The 27,618-nt window shown below is 42.5% G+C and overlaps 1 protein-coding gene across 1 annotated transcript in view; it reads left to right on the forward strand.

Annotated features, from left to right (window-relative positions):
* The window catches only part of ADAMTS3 (ADAM metallopeptidase with thrombospondin type 1 motif 3), a 121,048-nt gene that overhangs the window by 64,242 nt on the left and 29,188 nt on the right, over positions 1-27,618 (forward strand). The window contains exon 5 of the mRNA XM_061993785.1: positions 20,863-21,062. Within this exon, the coding sequence (XP_061849769.1) occupies positions 20,863-21,062 (200 nt within the window). The remainder of the gene's footprint in view (positions 1-20,862; positions 21,063-27,618) is intronic.

Below are 27,618 nucleotides of genomic sequence, written 5' to 3' on the forward strand. Positions count from 1 at the left end.
AATTATGTGAAACCTTTCTAGAACAAAGAGCAGAAATACCATATGAACCTGTTCATTTTTTAAGATCAAGTACTCGCACTTTTTAAAGTCACTTTTAAGTCAGAAAAGAAAAATTGTTTTCCTGTAGCTTTGAAAATCAGTTCACTTTTAGTTCTAGCATTACTCCTCAGATGCCAGCTGCCCTTATTTTTGTATGCTTTTTGAAAGTCCTTTGTATCTATGTTGACATACTACAGACTGGAAATACAGAACTTTTGCCATTTATCAGTATACCTTAAAATCTAACTGAGGATAACAGTTTGGTTAACCTTCCCAGAAAGATTCCCAAAAGAGAATATAACTGTGCTGAAATTCAAGTTTTTCTCTTTCTGGAGTCTCCAAGCCTTTCTGAAAAAGTGGCTGTCAACAGCACTGTTACATCTGCTAGGAGAGCCAAAACTATGCTTTTTCTTCTTTTGTTTTATCTCCATTAGGGATGCTGCTGGACAGCTTGTGCTGTGATTGATGGAAGTGACAGTGTAGGTCCTTATTACTTGGGACAAAGTGCAAGTCTTGCTTTTGCAGTGGTCCCTCTGTCTGCCGAAGGCAGAAAGGCAGCCCATCACCATCTTGAAGCTGGGAGAGAAATTGTACTCTGATACAGTGTGATGCTGGAAACATTTCAACAGCAGAAGAAAGATGTTCTTACTGCAGTGGGCATTTCATAGAATCATAGAATGGTAGGGATTGGAAGGAACCTTTAAAGACCATCTAGTCCAACCCTGCTGCCAAAGCAGGTCCACCTAGATCAGGTCACACAGGAATGTGTCCAGGTGGTTTTGAAGATCTCCAGAGAAGGAAACTCCAGTAGTGCAACTCTTGTCACTGCAGCCAAGTCTCTGAGCTGAGCTAACCTGTGGAGAGAGTGAGGACTGCGAGGACACCAAAGCTTTTAGGAACATTTTTTTCCCCTTTTCTGAGCTGCTGCACAGGACTCCATCTTGGAGAGAGACTAAGTACTCATTGTCACTTACCATGGGCAATGCTGCAGGAGCTGAAGGCCAGACCCAGGATTTGGGGGTAGAGAGCAGTACTTGCACTGCGCATATGGTGGGGGATGCTATCCCGGGCTGCCCAGAGCCTGAAAAGGCAACATGGCACAGCCTTGTCATGGTCAGAGGGCAGAGGGAAGTGCTGAAGGAGGGATGAAAGAGGCAACTCTCATGTTTAGATGAATCAGGTCCCCAAATTCACTTGTGAATTGAAAGAGGCTGTCTTTGCAGTGCTGCTGGATGAGAGGAGCTGCAGAGCACAATAGCTAGTGGTGAGAGTCCCACATCTACAGTTTTAGTGGTGCGCCCAGGCTTCTTTCTTCCCGTGTGCAGCTCAGTGCTGTCCACATGCATATGCTTTGTTGTGTTGTAGACTGTGAGGTACTTAGTGCTGATCAGCAGTGAATTTCAGCTGCCAGTGTCTCCTAATCAATCCATGTGGCAAGATGCCTCTACAGGTTCTTCAGCTAGTCTTATGTGCCACTGCTTTGCTGATCACAAAATATATGAGGACTGTATCTATTATGTTGATAACTGTGTCCACTGACATAGCTCTGTTGCACAAGCTATCAAGATACTTGCCTGTACAAAAAGAAATTATCCTCTACTGACCTTCTAACACTTGCTTCAGCTTTCCGTAAACCATACTCTTCATTTCTTTTGGTGCCTTGGATTGTCTAACTGCTCTTCCTACGGTATTTCTCTTCTCCTGCGACACAAATATACACATTTTTTCTTTGCAATTTTGTTTAAGAGTCATTACATTTACTGGCTAGTGTTAGCTTAAGAGATCCTTATATGTGTCTAAAACTGTGAAAGAGCAGATTGAAAACTCAGCAGCAAATTTGACCATAAAATGCTGTCCAATCCGGACCTCAAGTTTCTTAAAGTCAGAGATAATCCTCAGGAGTTTGAACTTGGTATTATTTGGACATCTTAACCATCCTCATTCAGTACAGGATTGTTCCCTGATAAAATGAAGACTGCTGTATACTCATGTCCAGAGGTCACTTATGTACACTTTAAAACAGTTCTTGGCTTATTCTGGCCACCTTTCTCCCCCTACTTCACCTTTGCCAGCCCCACAACAGTGTGCATGCTAGGGCTGTTTTATTTCTAGCATTCAAGTCTGCCTTTTGAGGAGGACTGTCTCTTTTTGTCATATTTATAGTCAGGCCACTGTATATTCCATGGAAAATTCTTCCTAAATCTTCTCCCATCTCAGGTTATTCTTCTTTTTATTATTATTATTTTTTCTCCGTCTCCGTGAGCTTTCCACCAGACTGGAGGGCTCATTAAAGCGTACTGTACAGGAAATGGAGAGGCGCAAGAATGGGACCCTGCTCGCCAAATAGGGAAAGTTGGCAACTCTTCTCTAACAGGGAAATTACTTGGCTTCAGGGAGCAGCTTCATAGAGAGAGTGTGCTATTGGAGAAGCATACAGGGCATGAAATGCTGCTTGGAATGCCTTTCTGCAATTAAATGTCATTTTGGATATTCACACGTGATGATCAGGTTCTATCAATGAAGTTCAAGTATTGTATTCAAATGAATTTTCAGTTTTATCTGAATGGTCTTGAGATCAAACTGTGAGTGTCAGGAGGGAGAAGATCAGTTCTGGACATAAAGAAGTTAATGGTGTGTGTAGTAATCTCCTGGAGAAGGTGTTTCCAACAGACTTCACCTCCCATGTCAGACAGCACAGGCAGAGCAGAAATGAACCTCTCTGAAAAAAACCTCCCTTCTCCTTAGTTACCACATTTTCAAGCAAACATCAATGACACCATCTTTTAGGCCAGAAAGAGATGGAGGTCAGAGTGGGAGAATTTATGACTCTGTGCTATTTTGGATGGGTTTGGGATGGGGAGAAGGAGAGGGGAATGATCAAAATATCCTGTGTGGAAACACTGTTGAGTTATATTCATAACACATCTGTGCGAGGTGCAGTCGAGGTTGGCTCACTAATAGGAATTTGGTGAGATGGAAAGGAAAAAAAAGTGCTTCTTTGTATAAGAGTCTATATGAAAAAGGAAAGTATCAAAGAATGGCTTCTGTTGCAGTTACTGAGGGCATGGTGTTTGGGACCTTGCAGAAGACATTTTTCCCCTCCCTGAAAGCAGACAAAAAAGCTAAAATGGAATTCTCTCCTGTTTGTAAACCAGTTTTATGGTATGACAGGGAAAACTCGGAAGCAACATATTTTCTTGTTTTTTCACTAAAGATACTGTGACATCAGTATGTCTGTAATGTCAGACCACTTGTTTTTTATATCACACTTGGGTCATATTCTAGACAATTATAAGCAGAGCTGTGAGTAGGAGACATTCTGCTTCATAAGGCATTACGAGATGTGAGAACTATCTTTCAGTTCAGGGCTGCTCCCTGTCTGTTTTAGCCCATCCAGTTTTAAAATTCTCTTTTACAGAAAATGTATGACTAGGAGAAGCTTTGACTGACTTTCTGTGATTCACAAAATCTACAGTATAGTGTGTGTATGACATGAAGTGTTATCTTGTAATGGAGAATCAGAATTTGTCAACCCACAACAATCTTTATAATCCCTCACTTCAAAGTTGGTTTTATCAAAAAATATTTTTCTAAATTTAAAAAACCCCATATTCCGTCTTCATTATTTCAGCCAGTTCTTGTGCACAAGTTAATTGAAAAGTTAACTTTTTCAGCTTGGTTGTCAGCCAAATGAAACAGTGTTCAAAACTTCAGTTTTATACACCTTAATACCTAAACATTATAATCATAGAATCGTAATCTAACCTTTCTAAACATAGCATGTGTACATATATATGTGTGTATGTGTGTATATATATATTGGACGCTGTACTTTAGGAAAGACAATGTGGTGTATCCCTAGTTTCCTTCTTACAGTGCAGTAATAATGCACAGTGTTTACTAGAAGATGAGATGTTAATGGTTTGGATGTTGAAACGCATCACTCAATATCTCTTAGATAATCCGTGACCCAAACACAGCAAAAGTCTTTGCATTGAAGTCCCCAGGCTATAGATTAGATCCACAGTCTTACACGTTTGCCTGAATCAGAACTTGCTGGGGACTTTCAGATAGAAATTACCCCAGTCTGGATTAAGCATCTGAGGAACTATTTTTCAGCTGCCAAGAAAACTTTGCCAGGATCATCATTAGTTGCCATCTGTCAGGGCACAGGCTGAGAGCTGGGAGCTTTGCATCCTTCAGCAGCCTGTCATGCATACAGACTGTTATCCAGCCCCAGCTCCTGACGCTGCCTGGCAGTTGGTCGCTAGCCGTGGACGAGCTCTGCCCTGGACTTGGGTCGCTATCGCTGCAGGTGCATGGGCTCATCCAAAGGCCAGTCTCCAAAAAACAGCTGTCGGGCTTTGTAATGTCAGAAGGTTGGAATCCACTTAGTGACAACTGAACAATTAAGGACAATTATGCTTTCAGCTACATTAACAAGTAACTCCTAGTAAGACATTGGAAGGAAGTCACCCATTGTTGAACACATAATTTGTGACTCATGGCATCATTGGAAGGGCGTTTGAAGTTCTCTTTGTTTTGGTGATATGGACTGCATAAATATTTTCCCACATTTTTTTTCCAGTTTTACACACTTAGTTATTCCTTTTATGTGACTGAGCCCATTCTTCTGTCACCTTTAAATGTTTATCTTTGCATACACCATCAAACAGCTGAGTCTGCCCTTTATGTTCACCACCTTGGCTTTACTGTGCACTGATGGCCATGTGAGGAAAGCACGTTTGGAGTCATGGAGTAAGTACCATTCCCTGAAACCTCCTCTGGAAAAATGTTTTCTGAGGTGGGTTTGCAATCGGTAAAACAGCAGCGCATTGAGCTTCGGGAAATGGAGTTTGCTCACAAGGCAGGAAGCACTAGTCTCTGGCCAGGAGTCTCCCAGCAAAGTTACTGTATGGCAATTATTCCTGTACTCACAGTTATTAATAGAATTAATCGAAAAGCATGGAAGAAGCAGCAAATTTTGGACAAGACAAATGTTTAATGGAAAGCTTTAACGCACTTTCCTTTCATAATTTTGTAGCTCTGCCAGGGGGATGTTATGTCTTTCTCTAGTCTTTTCTGTCTTTTTGATGAAGTAATGACATAGTGTAATTAGCGGTTTGTACCTGTAGTAGTAAAGCTCCAACACTTTAGCTTTGTCAGAGAGGAGATCTCCTCAGTCGAGTGCTTCACTATGTATCACTCTTACAATGACAATTTCTCGCTCGCGATGACCCAAGTGATGCGCTTGAAAAGGTAATCAGAAATGTTTCTCTGAGTACACTGAGGTAATGCTGAGGGATGCTCAAGTTCTCTTTTAAAATTTAAACACATTCAGGCATTAGCCAAGCCCCGCTGCTTGCTCTTGTCCCTATTAGCATACTTCATGGGAACATCTTTTTCAGGGCTTAGGTTAACTAGTTTCTCCTTTCACCCTAACAACTCAACTGTATTGTTTTCTCTTTCTTACTTCCCTTAGAAATGAAGCTCAATTATTTTCATTAAATTCACTAACACTAAAATTCAGTCTAAATCTCAACTGTGATGAAAGAGAGAAAATCTTGGTCGAGCACAATATTTTTTCCTCACCTATGTTGGGCTATGAGTGCTCCTACAGCTGCTGGATAGCTGTGGTAGGGTGTCCTTACAGATAACACATCATTCATCTCATTCACTCTATAAGTAGTGTTTTGTCAAAATGCCAACATTAAATATCTCTTGTGAAACAAAATATAGTGTTTAATAATGCAGAGACATTTATTGTGACCAATGCCTTACTTATATATATGACCTTATCTACCAAAGCTATTCCTTTGCAGACACATCAACCTTCCTAGACAAAAAGAAGGCAAGTGTCATGTCTGTACAACCAGGTCAGGAACAACTGGTACCTGGACATACTAAAAAACCACCAAACTCTGCCCTGTGTCTGTTGTAACCACATTACAAGAGAGACTGAAAATACTGAAGAATAACTTTGCCTTTATACCTGTCAAGAGTTTTATTCAGTTTAAAAGGGGAACAGGTGCAGCTTTGCCTTCTGTTACACCTCTACTGTGGACAGATGTGAAGGTGTGAGAAATAGAAAGAAATTATTTCAGTCCAAATAAATTAAAAAATCATTGATTTCTTTATGTGCAAAGCTTCTAGCTTTGGCATTTTATCAGAGCTTCCTCTCTTCTCTCCTCCATTTCTCCTTTGTCCTTTTAGACTTCAGGCATTCTGTTACATCAGGCCAAATGTCTACTCTGGCCAATGTCCTCCAGCTGTATTGTCCAGATTTTTGAGCTCCATCTGTACAGTCAGCAAGACGTCAGAGGAAGGCTGCTAAAGCAGCAGAGAACTCTCAGCATTGACTGGTCATTACACTTGTTTGTGGTCTGCTCAAAGTCTTGGATGTTCAAGACAACTCAGAGCAGTACAAGTCAGCACTGGGAAAGTGCATTTGTGTCCTTTTACAAAAATAAAGTACCTTTTTGGGTTTTGCTGTGTGTTGCAATCAAAATGTTCTTGTACTGTAGCATTTTTCAAGTAGCAGGTTACCATGCCCCACCTCTTCACAACTGACATTTTTTCCTTGGATTTTTATGATGTGTTTTCACTGTTGGTAATTACATTAATGGAAAAGCTTAGCTGCATCAGCTTCAGCTTTTCACAGCTCCCTTATCCAGCTGGATGGCAATTTTGGCTCAGGCTGCATTAGCAATGCATAGCCCTTCAGCTTGAAGCCCTTTAGTAAGGGAGTTGCTCCTTCTGCTTCTCTGGAGGTGAGAGAGTACAAAAGCTGTCCTGAAAAAGGGCAAAGACTTTTCCCTGAGCCGATGAGACAGCTTTCCCTTCATGCGGATCAAACTGACAGGCCTCTACTACAGGGATTTTATGTCATTTGTGGAGCTGGCCCTTAGCACAAGTTTTAAGATATTTCTTTTTGAGTGATCCATTCAATTGCATGTTGGTGGCATAGAGAAATCCTTCCTCACCAGTTAACCAAGCTCCACACTGTTCATCAAGAAGAGCTAGGGAGAGTCATTCATCTATTTACTTCTGTTCTGCATTTAGCAAGGCACGCCTTCCTGCTCAAAATAATCCTGTGGCAAATGGAACTGCTTTCTGTTGTGATGTCTTGCTGTTCTGTCTGGACAGTGTAGTAGGCTTTGTAGACTTTCAGAGGCTTAAGGCAGATAATGCAATGGTTAGAGTGTAATTGCTGTTGACAGTAGACCGTGAGCTGCTCAGTAAAGGTCTGGGAGGAGAGAGGAGCCCAGGCCTCCTGTTACAGGTTTACTGTGGCAATAACAGGTTCCATGTGTTTAGAAACAAATTATTTTCACAGCATTTAAAACTGAGCAGCTGTATGTAAACATATCATTCCTCTAAGTGAAATGAACAACCTAGGTGTCCAACAAAACAGAAGATGAAAGAGCCGCTTTGCTGAGGGAAAACGGTATATAGGGGAAAATAGTGAAGAACATCTATTCTAAGAATAATTTTAGTTAAACTTGTATCATTAAGAGCCTGCACATGTTCTGATTTTTGCTTTTCATCTTTTCCATGCTACCTGAAGTATATTGTAGAATCCTATACTGGTTTGGGTTGGAAGGTACCTTAAAGCTCACCTCATTCCAACCTCCTGCCATGGGCAGGGACACCTTCCACTACACCAGGTTGCTCCAAGCCTCATCCAGCCTGCCCTTGAACACTTCCAGGGATAAGGCAGCCACAGCCTCTGGGTAACCTGTCCCATTGCTTCACCACCCCCATGGACAAGAACTTCCTAATTTCTCATGTAAATCTACGCTCATTCGGTTATAAAGCCATTGTCTACTTACAAATTTTATCTTGTTGCTGACATTGGTCACCCCAGAGATTTAGAGCTCCCACTGTGAATATGTACTCTGAGACCAGCAGAAGTTCTTTCATGAATGTGCTCTTGGATTTGCTTAGGAAGTTTACAAGAAAGTTCAATGTTGCTGAATTGAAATCAAACAGAATAAATGTAATTTTGACTAACTTAGCATCAAACAATCAATAGCCAGCTATCACTGCTACAGGGAGATGGCAGTCCATCCAGAAAGGCCCTTTGGTAACCGTAAACATCCTAGACAATAGGGTTCCTTATGACAAATTAACCAAAAAAGCTAAATACTGATAAATACTCATTAGAATGGATCCGAGGAACTCTCTTCCTCCCTTGGGGAGATGTCTTTTTACCATGCTTTGGAAACTAATTTACCTTTTTTGTTGAAGAGTGGCAGGCAGTGAACTGAAGGTGAGCAGAACCTTTCTTCTCTAATGAAAAATGTGTTCTAAGAGGGTCATTTGTGGCACACTTCTGTCCAAGAATGGGAAAGCAGATGATGTAATCCATTTTAAATGTGAAATGATCCTAGGGATATTTCTGGAGCTGGAAAAGACAAGCTTTTAGCATACGTTCTGTGGTGTTCAATGTGTTTATCTGTACAGGGACTTGTGTGACTGGATTTATCTTTCTTTGAGCTATATTTTTTGCTGCAGTTATTCCTGGTTTTACTGATAGTTTATGAGGCCTGTTCCTCTACTGTCCACCTTCCCCAACCCTGGGCTTTCATATTTTAGTGATGGGGTTTTTTTTCAGCCGTCCTTTAAAGACCAGCTGTGGCCAACAGCCAGCTGTGGGATAGGTGTGCTTCTGCTTCTAGTAACATGTAAACTTCTAGACTGGCTTATAACTGAAATTCTTTTGAAACTTTATTATAATGACTTAGTTAATGAGCCCTGGGGGACTACATCTCCCATAAAGCCCTTTCCTCAAGTACTGAAAATTTGCAATAGTGATCTGTTATTTAAAATATCTGTTAAAAGAATTTAGGCCCTGGAACCCTTCTGAAGCCTTTAGGGATCTCAGGGAAGCTGCCCAAAATGCAGACAACCCAAGTCAAGTAAGTTCTGAGTAAATGAGTAAATTACGAATGGAATTGCCCCGACCTTTTGTAATGCATTATTCAAATTATGAATTTGAAGGGCTCTTTGAGTGTGCTCCTTTGTGAAACAAAATTGATTTTTAGATTCATGTAGGGATACACGAAGACATGAGTACCTTTAGGATTGTTAATGCGGACCTCTTTGATGTTCCTTTTAAAATTATGCCTTCTGTGCCCTTACTATTTGGAAACATTGGAAATGAAGGCCTGGCTGCGCTTAGCTTTAAAAACTGAAAAGTCCTCACATATCTAAATATGGTATCCTCAGTTCCAGCAGAGGTGTGCATTTCAGCAGAGGACCAGTCTTTCGCTGACTTTTTTCTTACTTGCAAAGTGATGCCAAAGCCTCTGAAAATGCTTTTTCCATACTTTTAGATATTTATACATGTCATCATTTAGCAGACTATGACTGCTTTCCTTGTTATTTTTCATCTTGTATTACAGTTGTGTTTAAAGGACTTGCTTCATGTGTGATTTTAACATAATGCATAAACACAGAGTTCTGATCTTGGACTTGTTTGGACATGAAGCCACGTTGTTTGTCTGCAATTATGATATGAGCTGTCATGCTAATATACTAACATTTATTTGAAGAACTTAATATTGTGTAAAGAAGGAATTGAATGTGCTTGCTTTGTGAATATCTAGTAGATGACCTGCATTTATATTTGTGTGTAACCACCAGCATAAGGTATCTGTCAGTTCTTTTAAAGAAACAGACCCAAATGCTCAAGTCTTCTTCATGTGTACAAATAAATAATGGCTCTTACCAGACAGAATGTTCTCATAGTGTGAAAGTGCAGAAACTTTTTTTTGTTGCTGGCTAGGGGTGTAAATGTGACTTACTCCACTGATCCGGAGGGGAAAAAAACCAAAAATATATGTTTGCCACTTATCGGTTTATTAGCAACATCCCAGCTCATAGTAACAACCTTCTGACTGTGCAAAGATTGTTCTCTCTGCAGCTCCTTCTTGCCACTTCCAACTCTGGTTCTCAAATTATGTGTGCAAGGTAAATATGCAAGCTCCCAGCTGTGCTAGTTGATATGAGGTGCTGGGAGAATACTGCTTTCACTTTAGGAAGATGAGAGAGCCTTTCTCCATAGGCAGTCTGTTCTGTAGCTTCTGAGCTCCTATGTGCAGGCACCACAGGTGATCACTGCAGGCAGGCAGGCAGAGGAAAATACCTTCTTGGAGGATACAAAACAATCAAAACATATCGTTAGTCTAATTAACATTTTATCAACCTGATCAAAACACAGGAGTTATTTCTACTACAGCAGCAAATGTACTAACACGTATAATTCATATTATCTAATTATTTTTAAAATGCAAGTGAAACTGGTGTGCAGGAACTTGCAAATATTTACCCCTTTCTTCACTGCTGTGGCAGTGGGTTGTCACTGCCCAAGTTCCTCACTGGGAGACTTCTAGTAACAGCAGAGCTCGATTATCTTAGAGGTCTTTTCCAACCTAAACAATTCTATGATTCTGCTCCTGACAGTGTTTCCTTCCTTGCTAGTCTTGAGTCTGCTCAGAGTTATTGATACAGGTTTTTAAGCAGGCTATTTCTAACTTTCCTTTCTTACAGGGCTGCAGATAGTGTTCTACCATGATCACTTAGAGTTGTTAGCTATATATAGCATAACTCCTTGTGAGAGTAGTGTCAAAGGTAAGCTACAGCTAAAACAAGGGACACAGTAATCAGCAGACTTTTGGCTACCTTGGTTGTTTTGGTTAGAGAAGCCAGGCAGTAGTCACTTGCCCATGGCCAATCCCTTGTTACAGCTAACACCAAGCTACAAATAATAGAGCCAGGTAAAATAATAAAAATAATAGAGCAGATGAGCCAGGGCAAGGCCAGACAAGTCCTGAGGCCTGTGCTAAGCTAGTGCAGAGCTGTGATCTCTTATTACAGGTGAGAAAGCAAGGTGTTCATGAGTTTCTTGGGCCATGGGACTAGACGGAAAGTAGTCTGTGAATTATTACTCTCCGTTATTTCTCTTTGCTACAGTGGAGAGCATCCTCCCTATGTTCTTAAGCTCCTGATTGTCAGAGTAGAAGCAATAGTGCTTGGTCACAGCATGTTCCAAACAAGCTACGTTTGATCCCGAGACTTAGTCATCATCTTTTTGACAGCCACACATTAAACATGGGCTCTCTGAGATGCCTTGTGGTATTCATCTCCCAGCACCTGTGTCAGTTTCTGTGAGCCCAAGAACCTGACAAGTGCCTTGTGCGAGTCTTCGCAGGGTTTGTTACAGCAGTGGTGACAGCTGGTTTTACTTAAAGCTATAAAATGTATTGAAGGAGTTTCCAGCATGTGTAAATACCAAACCAGTTTATATGATGTCAAGACTATGGAAGGAAAGTCTTAAGCAAAATGATCTCATAGGCATTCTTTGGTGTAGATCTGGCACGTGCTGTGGCCTTCATTCTTTTCTAAAAACAGCCCTTGTCTTTTAAAGCTGGCGTGCCTCAGATGTATGTCTCCTGCTTGCTTTACATTAACCAGACTCACTCTGGCTCTGGAGGTTACAGGCTATAGAGTTACTTAGTTATTCAACTTTGATATCCAGTTATTTACGATGGTGCTGTGCCTGCCAACACCGCTCACCCAAAGGGTATTTTCTAGATGCTTTTTATCTTACTGTGATTGTGTGATTGTATGTGTTAGAATCTCACAGTGACAGCTCTACTTCCAGCGATGTTTCTCACATGCTTTCTAAGACCTGGAGCATGACAAGTTCATAGAAAAATATAAAAGTGCTTTCACCATCAATCGAGTGAATGCAGAACTATGGCAATGGGAACTGACTATTCTGTTAGTTTGTCAAGCGTAAGCTTCCACCAGCAAGCTCATGTTCTCCAGTGGCGAGAACTCAGGAACTGGCTGAAGTTCCTCTTTTGCTGTTTTGTAGTTTTTTTATTCTGGTCATGGGATGCAAAAAGAACAGTTAATTGTTGGCCCAGATTCAGACATATTTAATTATAGTTTCCTTAATCACGTCTCAGTTCTGGCTTTGTTTTGTGTATGTTTGCTGCCAGGTAAGGATAACTTACAGTTATAGAAGACCCTCGTGCCAGGTAGGGAAGTGATGACAAGAAAATGATGGGGTAAAATTCTAGCCCTTTCCACTGGAAAAGTTTATCCCGAGTTGGCTCTAAACAGTTTTAAATACGTACAGAATTGTGCCTTTGGTGGTTCTACGTGGCTTCCTAAGTGTGCTGCAGGCATCAGTCTGTCATGGAATTCAGTGCTAAGAACCGTTTTCGCTGATGATATATGGAAGGGAAGAGTCTTTCCTGTTACATCAGAGCAAAGCTGGCTCCATGGAGCCAAGGAGGAATGTAGTGCAAGAAATCTTCCATCCTTCCCAGAATTATTCTGCTACTGGAATTGCTAAGGTACCAGAGAAGCAAATAGTTTATGGAAGCAGTCAGCACTTCAAAATATTTTCTTTTCTTTTTTAAGTCTAACAACAAAATAAGATAATGTTTGTGTTTGTGGCCCAGTGAGTTCATGCATTTAATGGATAATCCTGCAACCTAGAAGTTCAAACCTTCCTTTAATCCCTGTTTGTTTGTAATCCTACCAGTCACTGTCACTCTAAGGTTCCCACCGAAGAGAATATAAACAGAGCTAATGTTCCAGGCTGTAATTCGCTTAATCATCTCAGGAGAGTGAAAGATATCCAGACTGTATGGGAAGTCACAAGAACTTTATTTTCCATCTTTTCTTAATTCCTGAGTGTGGCTAAGCTACTGGGAAGGTGAACTTGTGTCTGAACCTAATGGCTCCTATTTTTATTTCACAGAATATTTCGTCAGGCCGTTTATTCATTACCTTGCAAATGCAGGCAGTCCTGCTGTAGGCTGGGAGGTCCTTCTTCTATTCTGGTGGTGTTTCCTCCCAGGCTTCTCCTGTTCTGTCTTTGCTGCATTACCACAGCTGTAAACGGCAATTCAATTGTCAGATGACCATCTTTGGTCATGCTGATGAGTGCTATACAGACCTCTGGGAAGAGTGAGACAAGTAATGTGCGAGTATTTGGTGATAACATTAGAAAAGGGAATACAGAGGAGTCTCAGTAATGTTCAAGAAGACAAGAAGAAGCAACAAGTCACATCTTGGAACAGGGGAAATAAGAGCAGATGCTAGGAAAAAATGGTTCACTGGGAAGGTGGTTCCTCCAGATTGCAGCCCAGAGAGGTGCTGTAACCTTCATCCACTGCAAGGTTCCCAGCAGCCAGGATGAATCTCCGGGCAGCCTGCTGTAACTTTGACTTTGAGCCTGCTTTGAATAGCCTCCAGAGGACCCTTCCAAACCCATTGCTTCTATCAGTGACTCTCATTCCAAGAGCAAGTTGGGGGAAGGCCACTTTCAGCTAGTTTGTTCAATTAGCAAGCCCTATTTCTGCTGTTATTCAGTCTTTATGACTTGTTGGTCCAAAATGCTAATGGTCTTCCCTCAGGATCAGCTGGAAACTCTTAAGTGGCTTACTTCTCTGAAAAGAGTGTGAGATGTCCTCACCCAAGCTGGCCCCCAACACAGGGCCTAGATAGATGACCTGCTAAATACCAAAATCAGCCTGTTGCACTAGTTAGCTCTATGCAGTTTATTCCAGATGTGGTTTCTGTAGAAAATTCTGTATTACAAAGAAAAATCTCTTTAAAAGCAGAAGGAGTACCTTCACTGTTTACTTCAGGAAGTGGCTTCACGTTTTCATCTTGTACTTGAGCAAGGCTGCCTTCAAGAGTTTTAAACATCTTTAGGGTTTAATAGGGCCCCTGGTATTATCAGCTGCCTTTCCTAAGTGACCTGTCCTTTTCTCCACACCTTTTTTGCATTTGATCAGAAGAGAAGCTAACAGATCACTTTTTACGTCCAGTAATTTCTCTTGTTACTGTCCTGGATACAGATACACAGAAGTTCAGCAAAAAAAAAAAAAATAGACTAAACTCTACAGCAGCCTAAAAGATCAGAGTGTTAAGACCGGGGAAAAGGTCAGAGAAAAACTTAGTGAGAATGCCTATCTCCACGCTGGTAACATAGGTTTTGAGAGCTGAAGATACAGACCTTCAGGAAATGATAACTAGGAGAGAAAACAATCATGGAAACATTCATCCAGTGGTTAACAAGTAGAAAAATGTGCAACGGCTACTTAGTGCAAGTGCAGAAGTGACATGACGAGTTGGCCTAGTTTCCTTTCTTTGAAAATAGCATAATGGAATATTTTAGTTGCTGCAGAATAGAGTGGTCCTTGGGGGCATTTTATATATTAACACACTCGTTAAGAACAGATATACATTGATCTCAATTTGTTCCAAAATGATTTTTCATAATTTTCATTTCGAATTAGTCAAGTTGTTGAGCCTCCCTAGACGCTGGTGCCAGCTATGTTTTCAGGAAAAGGCTAAATTAGGCACTTGAATGCTTGCTTCTCCTAAATTTGTCCACGGGTCATAATCTGTTGCCAAAAAGAAACTCCAGCTCGTGTCTGCCTGGGTGACATCATCCTGCTTCTGGAGAGCCTGAATGTGTGGCCTGCATACCTGCTGTGCAGCAGTGGCTCAGCACAGGGATGAGGCTGTAGCTCTCACAGCTGCAGCTCCTGCCTCTGGCCTCATAAGCAGTTTTACCAGCTCTCCCCAGTGTCCTTCTCCAACACCACTGCCAGGTCTTCACCTGGCTCAGAGGGATCTCACATGCATGCTTGCAGCCCCCCCCGCCCCCCCTGCCCCACACCATCTCCTTTCTGTCTTCCTCATGCTTCCTTTCTCTCCATGAGTCTGATCTCTGGTGGTCAGATTTCATTCTTAGAATGCTGAAATGCAATTCCTTCTTCTCCATTTGTTCTCTTTCTCAGGAGACAGTACCACACAGTTCCAATTAAGAGTTGTGCTATTAATCATAGAATCACAGAATTGTTTAGATTGGAAAAGATCTTTCAAGATGGAGATGAACCATTACCCCAGCACAATAATACTAGGCACTAAACCTATGCTGAAATGGCATGATATGTCACTGTAAGTCAAGACAGCCCTGCCCACAGCATCTGTTGCTTTCCAGCTCTGCAGATGCAAGTGTGTGACTGCAGGAGTAAGGTGAGCCAGGCTGGTCTCCAGGCACTGGGCAGCATTTGGGAGAGGAGTGTGAGTCAGATGTTGCTCTGCTGCGGTTTCAAGACATTTTCCTTTTTGTGCACTAATGAATTTGAACCACTTGTTTGCTTGCTCAGACATCTGTTGAGGTGAGAGAAGTGCTTCCAAAAGAGATAGGAGAAAAGGCATTATTCTTTAGGCAGCAGCTGTTGTACCGATTCGGCAGGCTGAGATGAAGGCAGATCTCTTGTCTGTCAATCTAGTGTCCTGGAGAGGCCTCACCTTGTTCTCCAGTGCATGGTGTGACTTGGAGTAGATGAGTACTTTGGCCATGGGCAGATTTATAGTTACACTGTGCTAATCTCTGCCTTGTAGTTACAAATCTCAAAGCCTGTGTGTTCTTTTATTTGCTGAGCTTTCTTTGACATGAGGGAAGCAGTCAGGGGCTAAGCAAGGCATCAGGCTGTAGCCATCTCATTCTGAAGATCACCCTGAGCAATTCTTGCATTCCCTTGCTTGCCTGTGGCTAGCTGAGGTCTCCAAGGGGGTCTCCAGTGTCAGCTCAGGAAGAGCGAAGTGTCTGTATGTCATGCTGAGCTCTGCTACTCTGAGTGAAACATGTCTGAAGGATGCAACATGCAGCTCTACCACGCTATTCCTTAAGCAAGTAAGCACCTATGAGAATATATACATAAATATATGCAAGGAATGCTGCCAATATGAATGGTGGTGTATCATAGAACTCAGGCCACATATTTTATAATATAAAGGTTGTACAAATCTTCCATATACGGAATTCTTAAGGTTCTCTTTAGGTATGCAGAGATTGACTGATGACACCATTCATTACATTGGGATTCAACAGATAACAGATTTATTTAATAGTAGGAGAAGAGCTACAGTTTCATTCTTTTAAAGTTACACTCTAGGAGAGATACATGCTGTAACCCACAATATCTTTGTCATAAAATATAGGAAAGCATTTAAGAGGGATACAGTCATGCCCATTTTTTGATGTAGGTGTTTATGTTAAAAGTTCAGTGTTTCTGAAAAAGGATCTAGAGGAGAGGCAGACTTTATTGGTCTGCAGAGGGGTTATGGCTTCTAGAATATGCACACCTGGGTTCACAGAGAGGCTCTGTAGATATATTTGTGATTGACAGAAACCTACTGTCTGATTCCAGCAGTGTGGTTCCAAGTCTCTAGAGGTGGCATAAGGCAAGTAGTAGCCATGGTTTTCAACAAAATACAATGACAGGGCATGTGGGCGAGATTTTGTTCTGGTATGTCTCTGTTCTATTTCTGTTATTTCATTTGCTACAGTCACAAAGTTCTTCCTGCCCTGTCTTGGCTAAGGAACCCCAGACGGACTGGAGGAAGGTGTCATTCTTTGCCCTCCTCACTTTTTCTGAGTGATAGATGGTGGACAGGCCGTGATATGTGCTGTGAAAAAAGAGAAAACCCTGCACACCTGCACATGTACATACAATGCTGCATGTTTTTGCTTCCTATCCAAGTGTTTGCATAACCATTTCACTTGGTGAAAGAGCATGGACTAATCTTTGTCTGACAGATGAGATTGCAATGTAGAAGATGTAGGTGACTAGCAAAATAAAAAAGGAAGAGATAACGAACCAGCTAATTCCAGAATGAGATTAGGAAGGATTAGTCTGTCTAGCACAAATCCACCAACAAACAGACTAGTTGCCTCTGTCCGTAAGGGAGAACATTACTGTTCAGAGACAGCCATCTCTCTTAACTGTGTTAGACAATGCACTCAAAGCTGCTGGGCAGGCTTGATAGATTAACTTCCAAAGAACCTTTGTCTTCAAACAATTAATTTAAGTAATTCACTTCAGTAAGCATTGCTGTGATCTCTTCCCACTCCTAAGGCAGTGATCATTTCTCCAGCCTCTCCTAATGTCTGAATGACTTTTTGCTGTGCTCTAGAGGAGAGCACTGTAAAGAAGGATTGATTTCTCCATTGCCTAGTGATAGCAGTTCGAACATGCAGGTAAGAGGGTGTCCAAAGACACTCCTGTGGCTTTCAGCTTGCAAATCTGCAGGACTATCTACATCTAAAACTGCTCATCCCAGTGCTGAAACCACTCCTGGATTTACAGATGATGTGTTGCCTGCTCAGTAGAGTTATACCAACTTCAGTTCAGGAAAAACTTCACCTCAGTTTTTCCTAAACCCTGGATTAACATGCAAAGATTATGATGCATTTTTCTTTGAATGCCAGTTTTCTTTCTAGTCCATTGCATGCAAAGCCTGCAATCATACACGGGGCATGTCACAGCACATGCATTTCTTAACGATTGCCTCACAACCTCTAGAGACTGAGCTGTGGTTTATGTCCTGAGTTCACTTAGCTCTCCACTAAGATTTTTCCATAATGTCTCCTCCTGCAGCATCCATAAATTTTTGCAAGAACGCTGAGTTGTAGGGTCTGGGGTGTTACAAAAAGCTCACTTTTCCATAGCTGGGAACTTCTCAGCACAGAAAAGAGATAAAAGACAGTTTGCAGTGCAACTTCCCAGTAAACATAGGGGGCTTGTCTTTGCAATTAGTCTTGTTTGGAGCAATGGTATGCATAGAAAAGATCCAAACTTATATAGCTTTCTGTAAAAATACCTAATGGATTTGTCTCTGTGTCTACCTGCCTGGGAGGTTCTGAATTGCACACTTCTATTTTGTATTTGTAAGAATAACAATGCCATCTCCTAAATAGAGCACATCTGAGGACGCTTTCTGTGCTTCTCAGAAAGGATTCTTGGTGATTCCCCTTCCCTGTGCTTTGGCTGAAGCCTGTGAGCATGTACCAAACTTTCTTAAACTAGACAAAATTAATGATGATCAGTTATGGAAAATAACTTGAGGTTGATGGGACAGGCTTTATTGCTGTGACAAGGTTCATTGACTGAGCTCTTCTAAAATTTCCACTAGTGCCCTAATACTCATCTGAATCATGAGAAACAGAAGAAAGAGATTTAGTGGCTAGGCTATAGGAGTGTAGACGTCTTCTCCCTTTGTGCTGCTGCTCTCATGTGTCACACCATCACCCCTTGCCCTTAGGTCTGTGAAGTGTGTGGCAGTGGATGCATATTGCAGTATTTGCAGACAGAGCTATCATTAGTACAAACCTGTGTTTGGTTCTGATTGTTTGACCCCAAAGTCACTTAAGCGCTGGATTCTGGAAAACAGACAAACAAGAGAACAGATAAACTTGTGTTACCCTGAGTGTTTTGGACAAGGCATAGCAATTTACAGGGGGTGGGTTTGGGGAGAGGACTCCACAGCTTCACTTCCCAGCAAGGGATGGGGAAAAGCAACACACACAGAATGAGGCTTGCGAAGAAATTACTAGGTGATAAGTAGCTCAGATCAGCTTTAAGGTCAAAAGTTTTCTGATGTTATAGTTTTTGTTAAGGAGTAACGTCCTTAAGTATTGCCAAGAATAGCAGACAAGAAATTAAAAGACAGTCAGCCCAAGGAAAAAAGTAGGTACTGCTTAATATCCCTGGAAGTCCTGGTACAGTTCAGGGAATATGCTGCATGCCAGGCTGAGTGAAATTGTTGGGTTTTCACCACTGAGCCCAGCCAAGGGGAGGTTTGGGGTTTGGGGTTTGTGTGAGCTAAGTATGAGAGCTGCATTTCAGGAGCTGGGAGCCTCAATGCCTGAAAGTGTTTCCAGTACTCCTTTCTCGGTTTTGCAAATCTTGGCCACAAATGGTCATTACTTTTCTTTCTAGAGTGAGGTTGCTTTTTCTTTTTTTTTTTTTTTTTTGGCTTTGTTGGGATTGCACACTTGAAAAATATTCTGTGGGTGCCTGTATGGAAAACATCAGCACATTGAGAATACCCTCTGTGTGCAGAAAGAGGCTCCACATTAGAGCGGGGTGAAGAAAAACGAATCCGTTCTGCCTTGCTCCACCTGCTCACATGCAGACAAAAAAGAGATTCTCTTCTTCACTTGAACCACAAAACCACCTATTTAAGAAGGGCAGTGATGGCCAAACCTGAGGTGCAGCCCAGCACAGATGTTGGTTCTGTCTAAAGCCGCCTGAAGCTGCTCCGTTCACACGGCGGGCGCCGCGCTGCCATGACATTACTGGTACGTTTCCGTTGGACGTTGCGCTCGGCAGCTTTGCCAGCTGCAGCAATTTTTAGACTTGGAGCTTGTCTGTGAATTTCCCACTTGTGTGCTATCACAGGGTTGGCATTCTTGAGAGCAAGAGGACTTGCGGTTGGATTGTAAAGCTGTTTGCAGACCTGGTCTCTCACCCACTGTGGCGGGTTAAGCTTCTGAAAACAACTGAGGACAACCTTGCCATTTGATGTGGGGTTTGGGGAGAGTTATTTATGCATTGCTGTGAACCACTGTGATACTGTGGAGGGAGAGGCTTCCCAGCTAAGTCAGCCAGTAGTTCAGTCTATTCAAGATGAATTACAGCGTGGCCATCCAACATGTTTTGCCACATTGGCCCTGGTCCTACTGTCCTTCCACAAGCAAAATTTGCATCTTCTTTACTGGGAGTCTTGCCTGGAAACTTGTAAAAGGCCAGTTTGTGTTCTCATGACCTCGGCTTTGATCAACTCCAGCCTAGAGACAAAGTGCTTGAAAGCTGTGCCGTCATTCAGGGAAATGTCTGTTATGATATGATTCAACATAAGTGGAAGGCAGGACCGTCCTCCCCTTTCCATCTATCGGTCACTGATTGCTTTTGCTTTCAGAGAGCAGGAAGGTAGCTGGGTGTTTAAGGACTGTATCATCTCTTTCTTCTAAAGACAAGAGCAGGGGAATGGGAATGCTCCCTGATTCTGTCATAGAGCCAAGGGACACAAGCACAGCCCTGTTCCTAGTGAGGACTGCAATACATAGCAGGTGGTTTACGTTGTAAGATATTCCAAAGAGGCCTCTCTGCTGTTGATTATTGCTTAAAGCCTATTGGTGTGCTGGCTTAGATTTAGGAAGAACTAAGTAGCCTATAGCTATGACTTTTTCCCTGTCAAAAATCCATAGTGATGTTTTGGCCTACTGTCCTAAGTGGAAGAAATATCTTTTAAGTTATTCCAGATACAAGCTATTGAAACATCATTTTAAAGGCCAACTCAGAATGGTTCATTTGAACTCTGCCCCTTGACATTTGTCTTCAAGGGGTCTTTCTAGGATGATGGGATATTCACAGGAGAGGATATTTCAGTGGTACTTTCTAAACAAAGAATTACAAAAATACTAAGTCACCTCAGAAATTCTAGGTTAGCTGTTCCAGTGATGGAATATGAGGGGAAAACATGCAACACTGCTATTTGAGATCTTTTCAACATAAATCAGGGCTGACCACATTGTTTTGCAGCACTAAAGCCACAAGTGAAGCGTTGTGCAGCACCCCTAGTGAATCCTAAGGCATTCCTTATCTGTGGCACTGTGTAACACATGCCTGATGTGGTGCAAAATAAAAAAAAGGGGGGACGTTCTGGGTTATGAAGTGAAATATTTGCCTTAAATCTCCTAAGGGATGAATTCTATGTTTGAAATAAAAACCATGTGATAAATTACAGAGCCACGTGGTTGAATTATTTTTTTCATTAGGTACCTGGTGATTTCACCTACTCCTACACCACTACAATAATCTCTCCAGAGTTTCTGATTCAGCAAAGAAGTGCTAACTCTCCAGGTGGGGAGGTTGTGCGGAGAACATTTCTGACATGGAGTTGGAGTAGATGTTGTCATCTTCCTATTTCTTGTAGAATCTCCTCTCAGTGGCCTTGGAGAGCTGAGTTCTCTGTACAGCAGTGTAGAGCAGCAGCTGAATGAAACCCTGCGGCGACGCCGACACGCAGGAGACGACGACTACAACATTGAGGTGCTGCTAGGAGTGGATGACTCTGTCGTCCGATTCCATGGCAAGGAACACGTTCAGAACTACCTCCTCACCCTCATGAACATAGTGAGTATCTTCCATAGTGCTGCATTGCTTGTTTGGGAGGGCAAAAGGCTCTTGTAAACTCTTGCAGGACATTGCTTGATAAAAATATTAACACAATCATTTTCTCTGTTGATGGGCATGGTTCTCTCTTTTCAAGATGTTCCTTTATCTTTTTTGAAGTACTTTTCTAGTGTAGTTCCATGATTTTGTGAATTGTTGAAAAACAGTGGGAAAAAAGTGAACTTGATAAATTTCTCATAATTCCTGACTTCTCCTGCAACACAATTCTGAAGGAAACCTTAAAGAAATAAAGAATAAACATGCAGAGCAAAAAAAGTGTTCTACACACCTAACAACTCTTTAAAATAAAGAAAATCTAGTAATGTCTGTCCCTTAATTCATGTGGCAATATTCGTATCTGTATAGAAATTGCAAAGGTACGAAGACTTATAGAACTACTTAATCGTATTGTGTCTCATGGGGTTGGTAAGTATGTTTTTTGTCTACATGTAACTCTCTGGCTGTAAAATCAATGGCAAGAAACTATATTTAGGATCTTGAACTACATCATCACATTCTACAGAATAACACATTCTACAGAAGAGCACAGTTCATACTGTGCATTAAAAGTCATGTACTATACCGGCTATGAATGCTAGAATTGCTCAAGCTTAAATGTCAGAGCCAGTACCAAAGTATACTCATGGGTATGGTGTCCTTGTTGTAAGACCCAGTTACCTTTTAGATGTTTAAAACCAGGTCTTTTAAAAAAAGAAAACCCAAACACCTCAGCTGTGACAGCTTTTGCCTGTCACAATCTCATTTCAGTTTTCCAACTGCATAAACAGGCTGAGCATCTTTGAAAATCTGCCCCACTTGTTCTAGCTCCTCAAATGAGGACCGTCAGTTTAAATATTTTAACAATAGAATTTGAGAGGAAAACCAAATTTATATGAATTTTGAAAACCTAATATCTTTTCCAGCATAACTCTGTGTAGAATTATACTGTGCTATAAATCTAGAATAAGAAACTCCAGACATAGACACATGTTGTAACTGAAAACCAGAATTTAGTCTGCTAGATTTACAACCTGAAGCTTTGTTCAGTCTCATGTCTTTCCTACTGTTTCTGTAATTGTGAGCTTATGTGTTTCAGGTCACTTTGGTCTTCCAGCATGCCAGGGGAGTTGCTCTCTAACAGTAAGCGAGTGGATGCTGTCAAATCTTGGTTCAATGAAAAGGGACTGTTAAGTTGAGTAATGTCCGTGCATTTGGTTTTGGAGCATTTAATCGTAACTTCCTCCCCTCCTCTGACACCCACACAGAAAGCCTTTGACTGTGGCATGTTAGGAGTCTGGGAGTGAAGATCTTTAAGGAGAAACAGGCCACTGAACCTGGGCTGCTCTGTGGATCACCTCTGAGTGAATTGACAGCAGGACTTTCATGGCCATGAATGTATGCCTTATGACTGTACATCTTTGTTGCTAGTAGAAGCTTCTTTTTTAGACTTGAGTGAATTAGAAAGCAGGTCTAGAAAGCAAGTCTTTGCTTTTTTCTAGAGGATCCCCAGCCGCTGGGACCACAGCTATTGCAGTCCCACCCACCCTGAACAGCAGCAGACACAGTTCAACACAGCTGGATTGGCCTGACAGACACGAACTTGTCTTTGGTTCAGGTTTATGTTTGAATCTACTGGTGTGAAGGTCCAAGAACCAAACCTTGCATATCTAAACTCTAAAACTCTAAACTTTTCCTGAAAATGAGAGGCTCTAGGTGAGAAAGAATTTGTGATGTATGTTAGGGGCATTCCTGGGGATTTTTGCAAGGCTGATGGTAACTCACTGAGACTTGCCTTCCCCAGGCAGGGAAGTTAGGGGCAGATTAGCCACGTGTAATGCAAGCAGGTACAAGATAGCTCCAGAGTACCTTTCAAAGAGCAGGTACGTACAGGCATCCTGAGCAACACTATTTTGCTAGAGAGCACAAAAGTAGTATAAGATCACATTCATTCAGCCTTGTGCCAAGACTGGTTATCCTGGGCACTGTGCCATTCTGACACAACTGTACTGCTCTCAGTGCCAGGGCTGGCTCGCTGAGAGCCAAGCACTGCAAGGCCTTGCCATACCATTGGTAATTCCAGGCCTGGAGGTTCAGTTTCAGCTAAAGAAGTGCCTGAGATGTTTCCTCATACTTAACGTTAGTACGTACACTTGGCTTAAGAAGCAGGCCGGAAAAGCCAGTATCAGCTGTGCATTGGAAATAGCTGTCAGGGGTCAGCATTGGAAGGTAGGAGCCCAAACAGGCTCATCTAGTTAAGAGCAATAAAATCTAGTGTAGTCCTTAGCTTTTAGGCGGAGCTTTACCATTATTATCTCACGGTATGACTGCCAGAGTCCCTGAGAGCCACCCTTCCAGGAGGGCTGAAGGCTAGAACCTCCTGTTGGGGAGAACATCATTCCCTGGGAGTTGTTTTGAGTAGTTTGGTGGCTTTTCTGTTACTGGGCAGTTTCCTCTAAATTTGTTGGAGTGACAGAATCAACATTTTCCCGATCTTACCTATACCAGGAGCACCAAAGAAGCTGTAGCTTCTGAAGTAGGATTGAGCAAGTCTAGCCCCACTCCTCCCTCCCCTCCCTCTGTTATTCTGCCCTGGATTATGCCCCAGGGCCCAAGCAGCCCACAGGTGACTGTAGGCTTGTCAGGAGTGGGTCCTGGCTCTCACACAGTGGTGTGCCATACAAGACCTGAGGTCATTTCTTGCAAGAGGAGAATCCTTATTCACCACACTTTGGTTAATGTTTTATGGGAATGTGGCACCATCATCATATCAGGAGGATTGAGACTAAAAATTATTATTCATGTCAGTAACAAAATGCTCTCAATACAGTACTTGCAGGGAGTCATTTTGCTTTTTACCACATACCTTATGAAACGTCAGCAATAGATCGTCATTAAGGATGACTTCAAATTGTTGTCTCTTTAGTTTTAAAATCGTGTAACTTTGTACACAGCAGAGCTGATAGATGCTCCCAAAGCTCTTCCATCTTTTCTTGAATGCCTGCGGCCCCACCTGCTGGGAGGAGATGCCAGTGCAGAGCCAGGGCAAACTGAACATCACTTCCCTGGGAAGCTGTAGGGCCACCACAGTAAAGACAGGTTATCTCTTGTAGAAGGAATGGTTTGTAACAGTCTAGTCACTTCTGTCAACAGTGGTGGTCATTTTTATGTGACTTTCTAAACAAGATGCATGTAAAACAGGAAATGAGAAGACGGTATAATGCAAAATAAATGCAGGGAGAGGTGGCATAAAAGTTTTGAGCTCTTAAAAATTCTCTCAAGTCACATGTGATTAATGCACAATTCAGAAGAACATCTCTGTCCTCACATTTCCACATCACAATGAGCACTGAGGGATGTTCTTTATGGGCAAATAGCCTGTTCTGTAGGTGGTGACTTTCTTATGAGTTTAGGAATCAGCCTTCTTGCCCTTCATCCAGCTGGTGCACTATGCTGCAGAGCCAAATTGTGGGGCTTTGAGAATGGCCCAGACCCCCCGTCTTCTGAGGCTGTGGCATCTCTTTCTCCTTCAAAGCCACCTTCTTCAGCCATGATGTTTGATTTTGCCAGGCTTATAACTTACCTTGTTGTCTGTCAAGATTCCTAGTGAGGTAGCTGTTTCTATGGTATACAGTCACCATACACTCGCTCTTCCCATGTATCAGTTTACACGAACTTTAACCTAATATTGCCTTCAACCTGTGGTAAAGACTAATGGCACGTGAAGGGGTCATCAAAAGAACACAATTCACTCTTTGCCATTAAATGTAGTGATTTATACCTGTGGATGGTCATTAGACCAGTAGTTGACTATTTTTTTCAAAGCTGTTTCATTTCCAGTGATGTGGAGAGTAGAGCAGCTGATAGCATTAATCATTAAATTCTGAATTACTCAGCATTCCTTCACTCTAGAATACTAATTAAGCAACTGCACTTTCCCCCGTGCAAGTCACACATGGGAGTGTGAGTAGCTTCATCAGGGCAGAAGGTCATTGAGGTTATATGGTCTCCAAAAGCCAAGGAGAGTCAACTGAGGCATTTGATGTAAGTGGAGAGGAAATTGCTCTGTGTGGGCAGAGGCCAGGAAATGTCAGCAGAGAAACTTCTGTAGCTGTCCTCAGTCACTTCAGTAGTTACTTAAATTATTGCTGTTGAAATATCTTGGTAGTGTTAAAAAGTGATCAAAGACACCATAGATTCTAAGAGAAGGAACTGAAGAGCTGATAATCAAGGCAATACTGTTGTCATACAGAGCTTTTCATCAAAGTTATCAAAATAGGTCACTATAGGCAGGACCTGAACAGGAGAGCAAACTCAGTCTGAGTCTCCCAGAAAAAAGTCCAGGTTTCCCATGGCTTTCGGTACCTCAACCCAGCAGCAGCAATCCCTCCTTGTCCTCGTGTGGCTGAAAACCAGAAGAGACTACCTATGCTGGCAGACCTGGGAGCTGGTCTGGTGAGACTGTGATGATGAGTGACACTTTGCTGAGCAAATAGTCATTTGAGACTTTTGGCCTTTGTCTTAGCTGCAGATGGCCATGGATTATTCTGCAGCCCCTACTTGGGCACCGTGGAGGTAGAGTCAGCAGGTGCTGGTGGGCAACCTGACAGAGAATTACACGGTAGCTGCATAAAACCAGCTATGTGTCTGCAGCCTGCTGTCTGTCCCAAATTTGGAAGGCTAGTTCCCAAGAGCTCATACTGCAAAAGGTGTTCAGAATAACCACCCAAGATAACTTCTGGGATGTGTGATTGGCTGTGGGTTAAGAGACAGCAATTTCTGTGGCAGGTAAGAGTCCAGCCACTTTTCATTCAGGGAGGAGGTCTAGCAAGGGAGTGCCTTTGATTTGTCTGTAGTTGCCTTGGGAATACATCAGTTTGGGAATGTGGAATCACCCATAACATTCATACTGCACGAACACGGGGAAGTTTCCACAGAGCACTGAGTGCTGTGGCTAGTAGTTGTCTCTCCTTCCAGAGCTCCTCACTGCAGCCTTACACTTCATTCACTGGGTGCATTTATTCTGTCTGAACAATTTTTTATCCATTCAGTAAACTGATATTTCCCAGCTTTGCCCGTGGAGTCTCACAGTTGTCATCCCTCTCCCAGGGAGAGTGCTGACTGACTTCTTGTGCACATTGCTGTTGAATTGAATGACAGAGCCCAGAGGGTGGTGATCAACAGAGCTGAGTCAAGTTGGAGACCTGTGGTCAGTGGGATTCCACAGGGGTCGGTTCTGGGCCCAGTCTTATTCAACATTTTCATCAAAGACTTGAAGTTTCCTGATGACACCAAACTGGGAGGACTGGCTGATTCCCCAGCAGGCTGTGCTGCCATTCAGCAGGATCTCAACTGGCTTGAGAGTTGGGCAGAGAGGAACCTCATGAGGTTCAACAAGGACAAGTGCAGAGTCCTGCATCTTGGAAGGAACAACCCCATGCACCAGTACAGACTGGGGATTGACCTGCCTGAGAGCAGCTCTGCAGAGAGAGACCTGGGAGTCCTGGTTGATAACAAACTAACCATGAGCCAGCAATGTGCCCTCATGGCCAAGAAGGCCAATGGAATCCTTGGGATTCACCAAGAAGAGTGTGGCCTGCAGATCGAGGGAGGTTCTCTTCCAACTCTACTCTGCCCTGGTGAAGCCTCATCTGGAGTCCTGTGTCCAGTTCTGGGCTCTTCAGCTCAAGAGGGACAGGGAAATTTTAGAGTTAGTCCATTGCAGGGCCACCAAGATGATCAAGGGACTGAAGCATCTTCCTTATGAGGAAAGGCTGCTGGATCTGGCGCTGTTCAGCCTGGAGAAGAGGAGACTGAGGGGGGACCTCATTAATATTTAAAAGTTTTTTAAAGTTGTATGTCAAGAGGATGGGGCAACATTTTTTCTGTAGTGTTCAGTGATAGGACAAGGCATGAAGCATGAAGCTGGAACACAGAAAGTTCTACTTAAACTTAAGGAAATCTTTCCTGTGAGGATGATGGAGCCCTGGCACAGGCTACCCAGAGAGGGTGTGGAGTCTCCTTCTCTGGAGGTTTTCAAAACTCTGCCTGGATGTGTGCCTGTGCTACTTCATCTGGGTGGACCTACTTTAGCAGGAGGGTTGGGCTAGATGGCCTCTAAAGGTGTCTTCCAACCCCTACCATTCTGTGATTCCGTGAATTTAGCCTGACTCCATTTTGCTTTTAAATACTGCAACAGAGGCTATACAGGCAGTTGGCCATCTGTGAGTTATTTGACAAGTCCAGATTGGACAAGTCCAGCTTCCTGGGGTGTGATTTCTGTATGCCATTTATACCACTGTCTTGGAATGTCCTTTCTTTTGCCATTGTAACCTCAGTGTAGATGCAATTACAGCAGTCTGAAAGTGCTGCGGTCTACACTGGCTTTCTCAGGACTTTTTTGAGATTTGTGTCCTTCTGGTGAGGTTACAGGTTTCTAAAATTTCCTGTGCTTTGGTCACAAGAGTATATATGAGCTTGCTCCTCTTGGGAGTGTTGTAGTGGAACCCTCCAAAGCAAC

This window comes from Colius striatus, chromosome 3 (assembly GCF_028858725.1).
Source record: "Colius striatus isolate bColStr4 chromosome 3, bColStr4.1.hap1, whole genome shotgun sequence".
NCBI classification, from domain to species: Eukaryota; Metazoa; Chordata; class Aves; order Coliiformes; family Coliidae; genus Colius; species Colius striatus.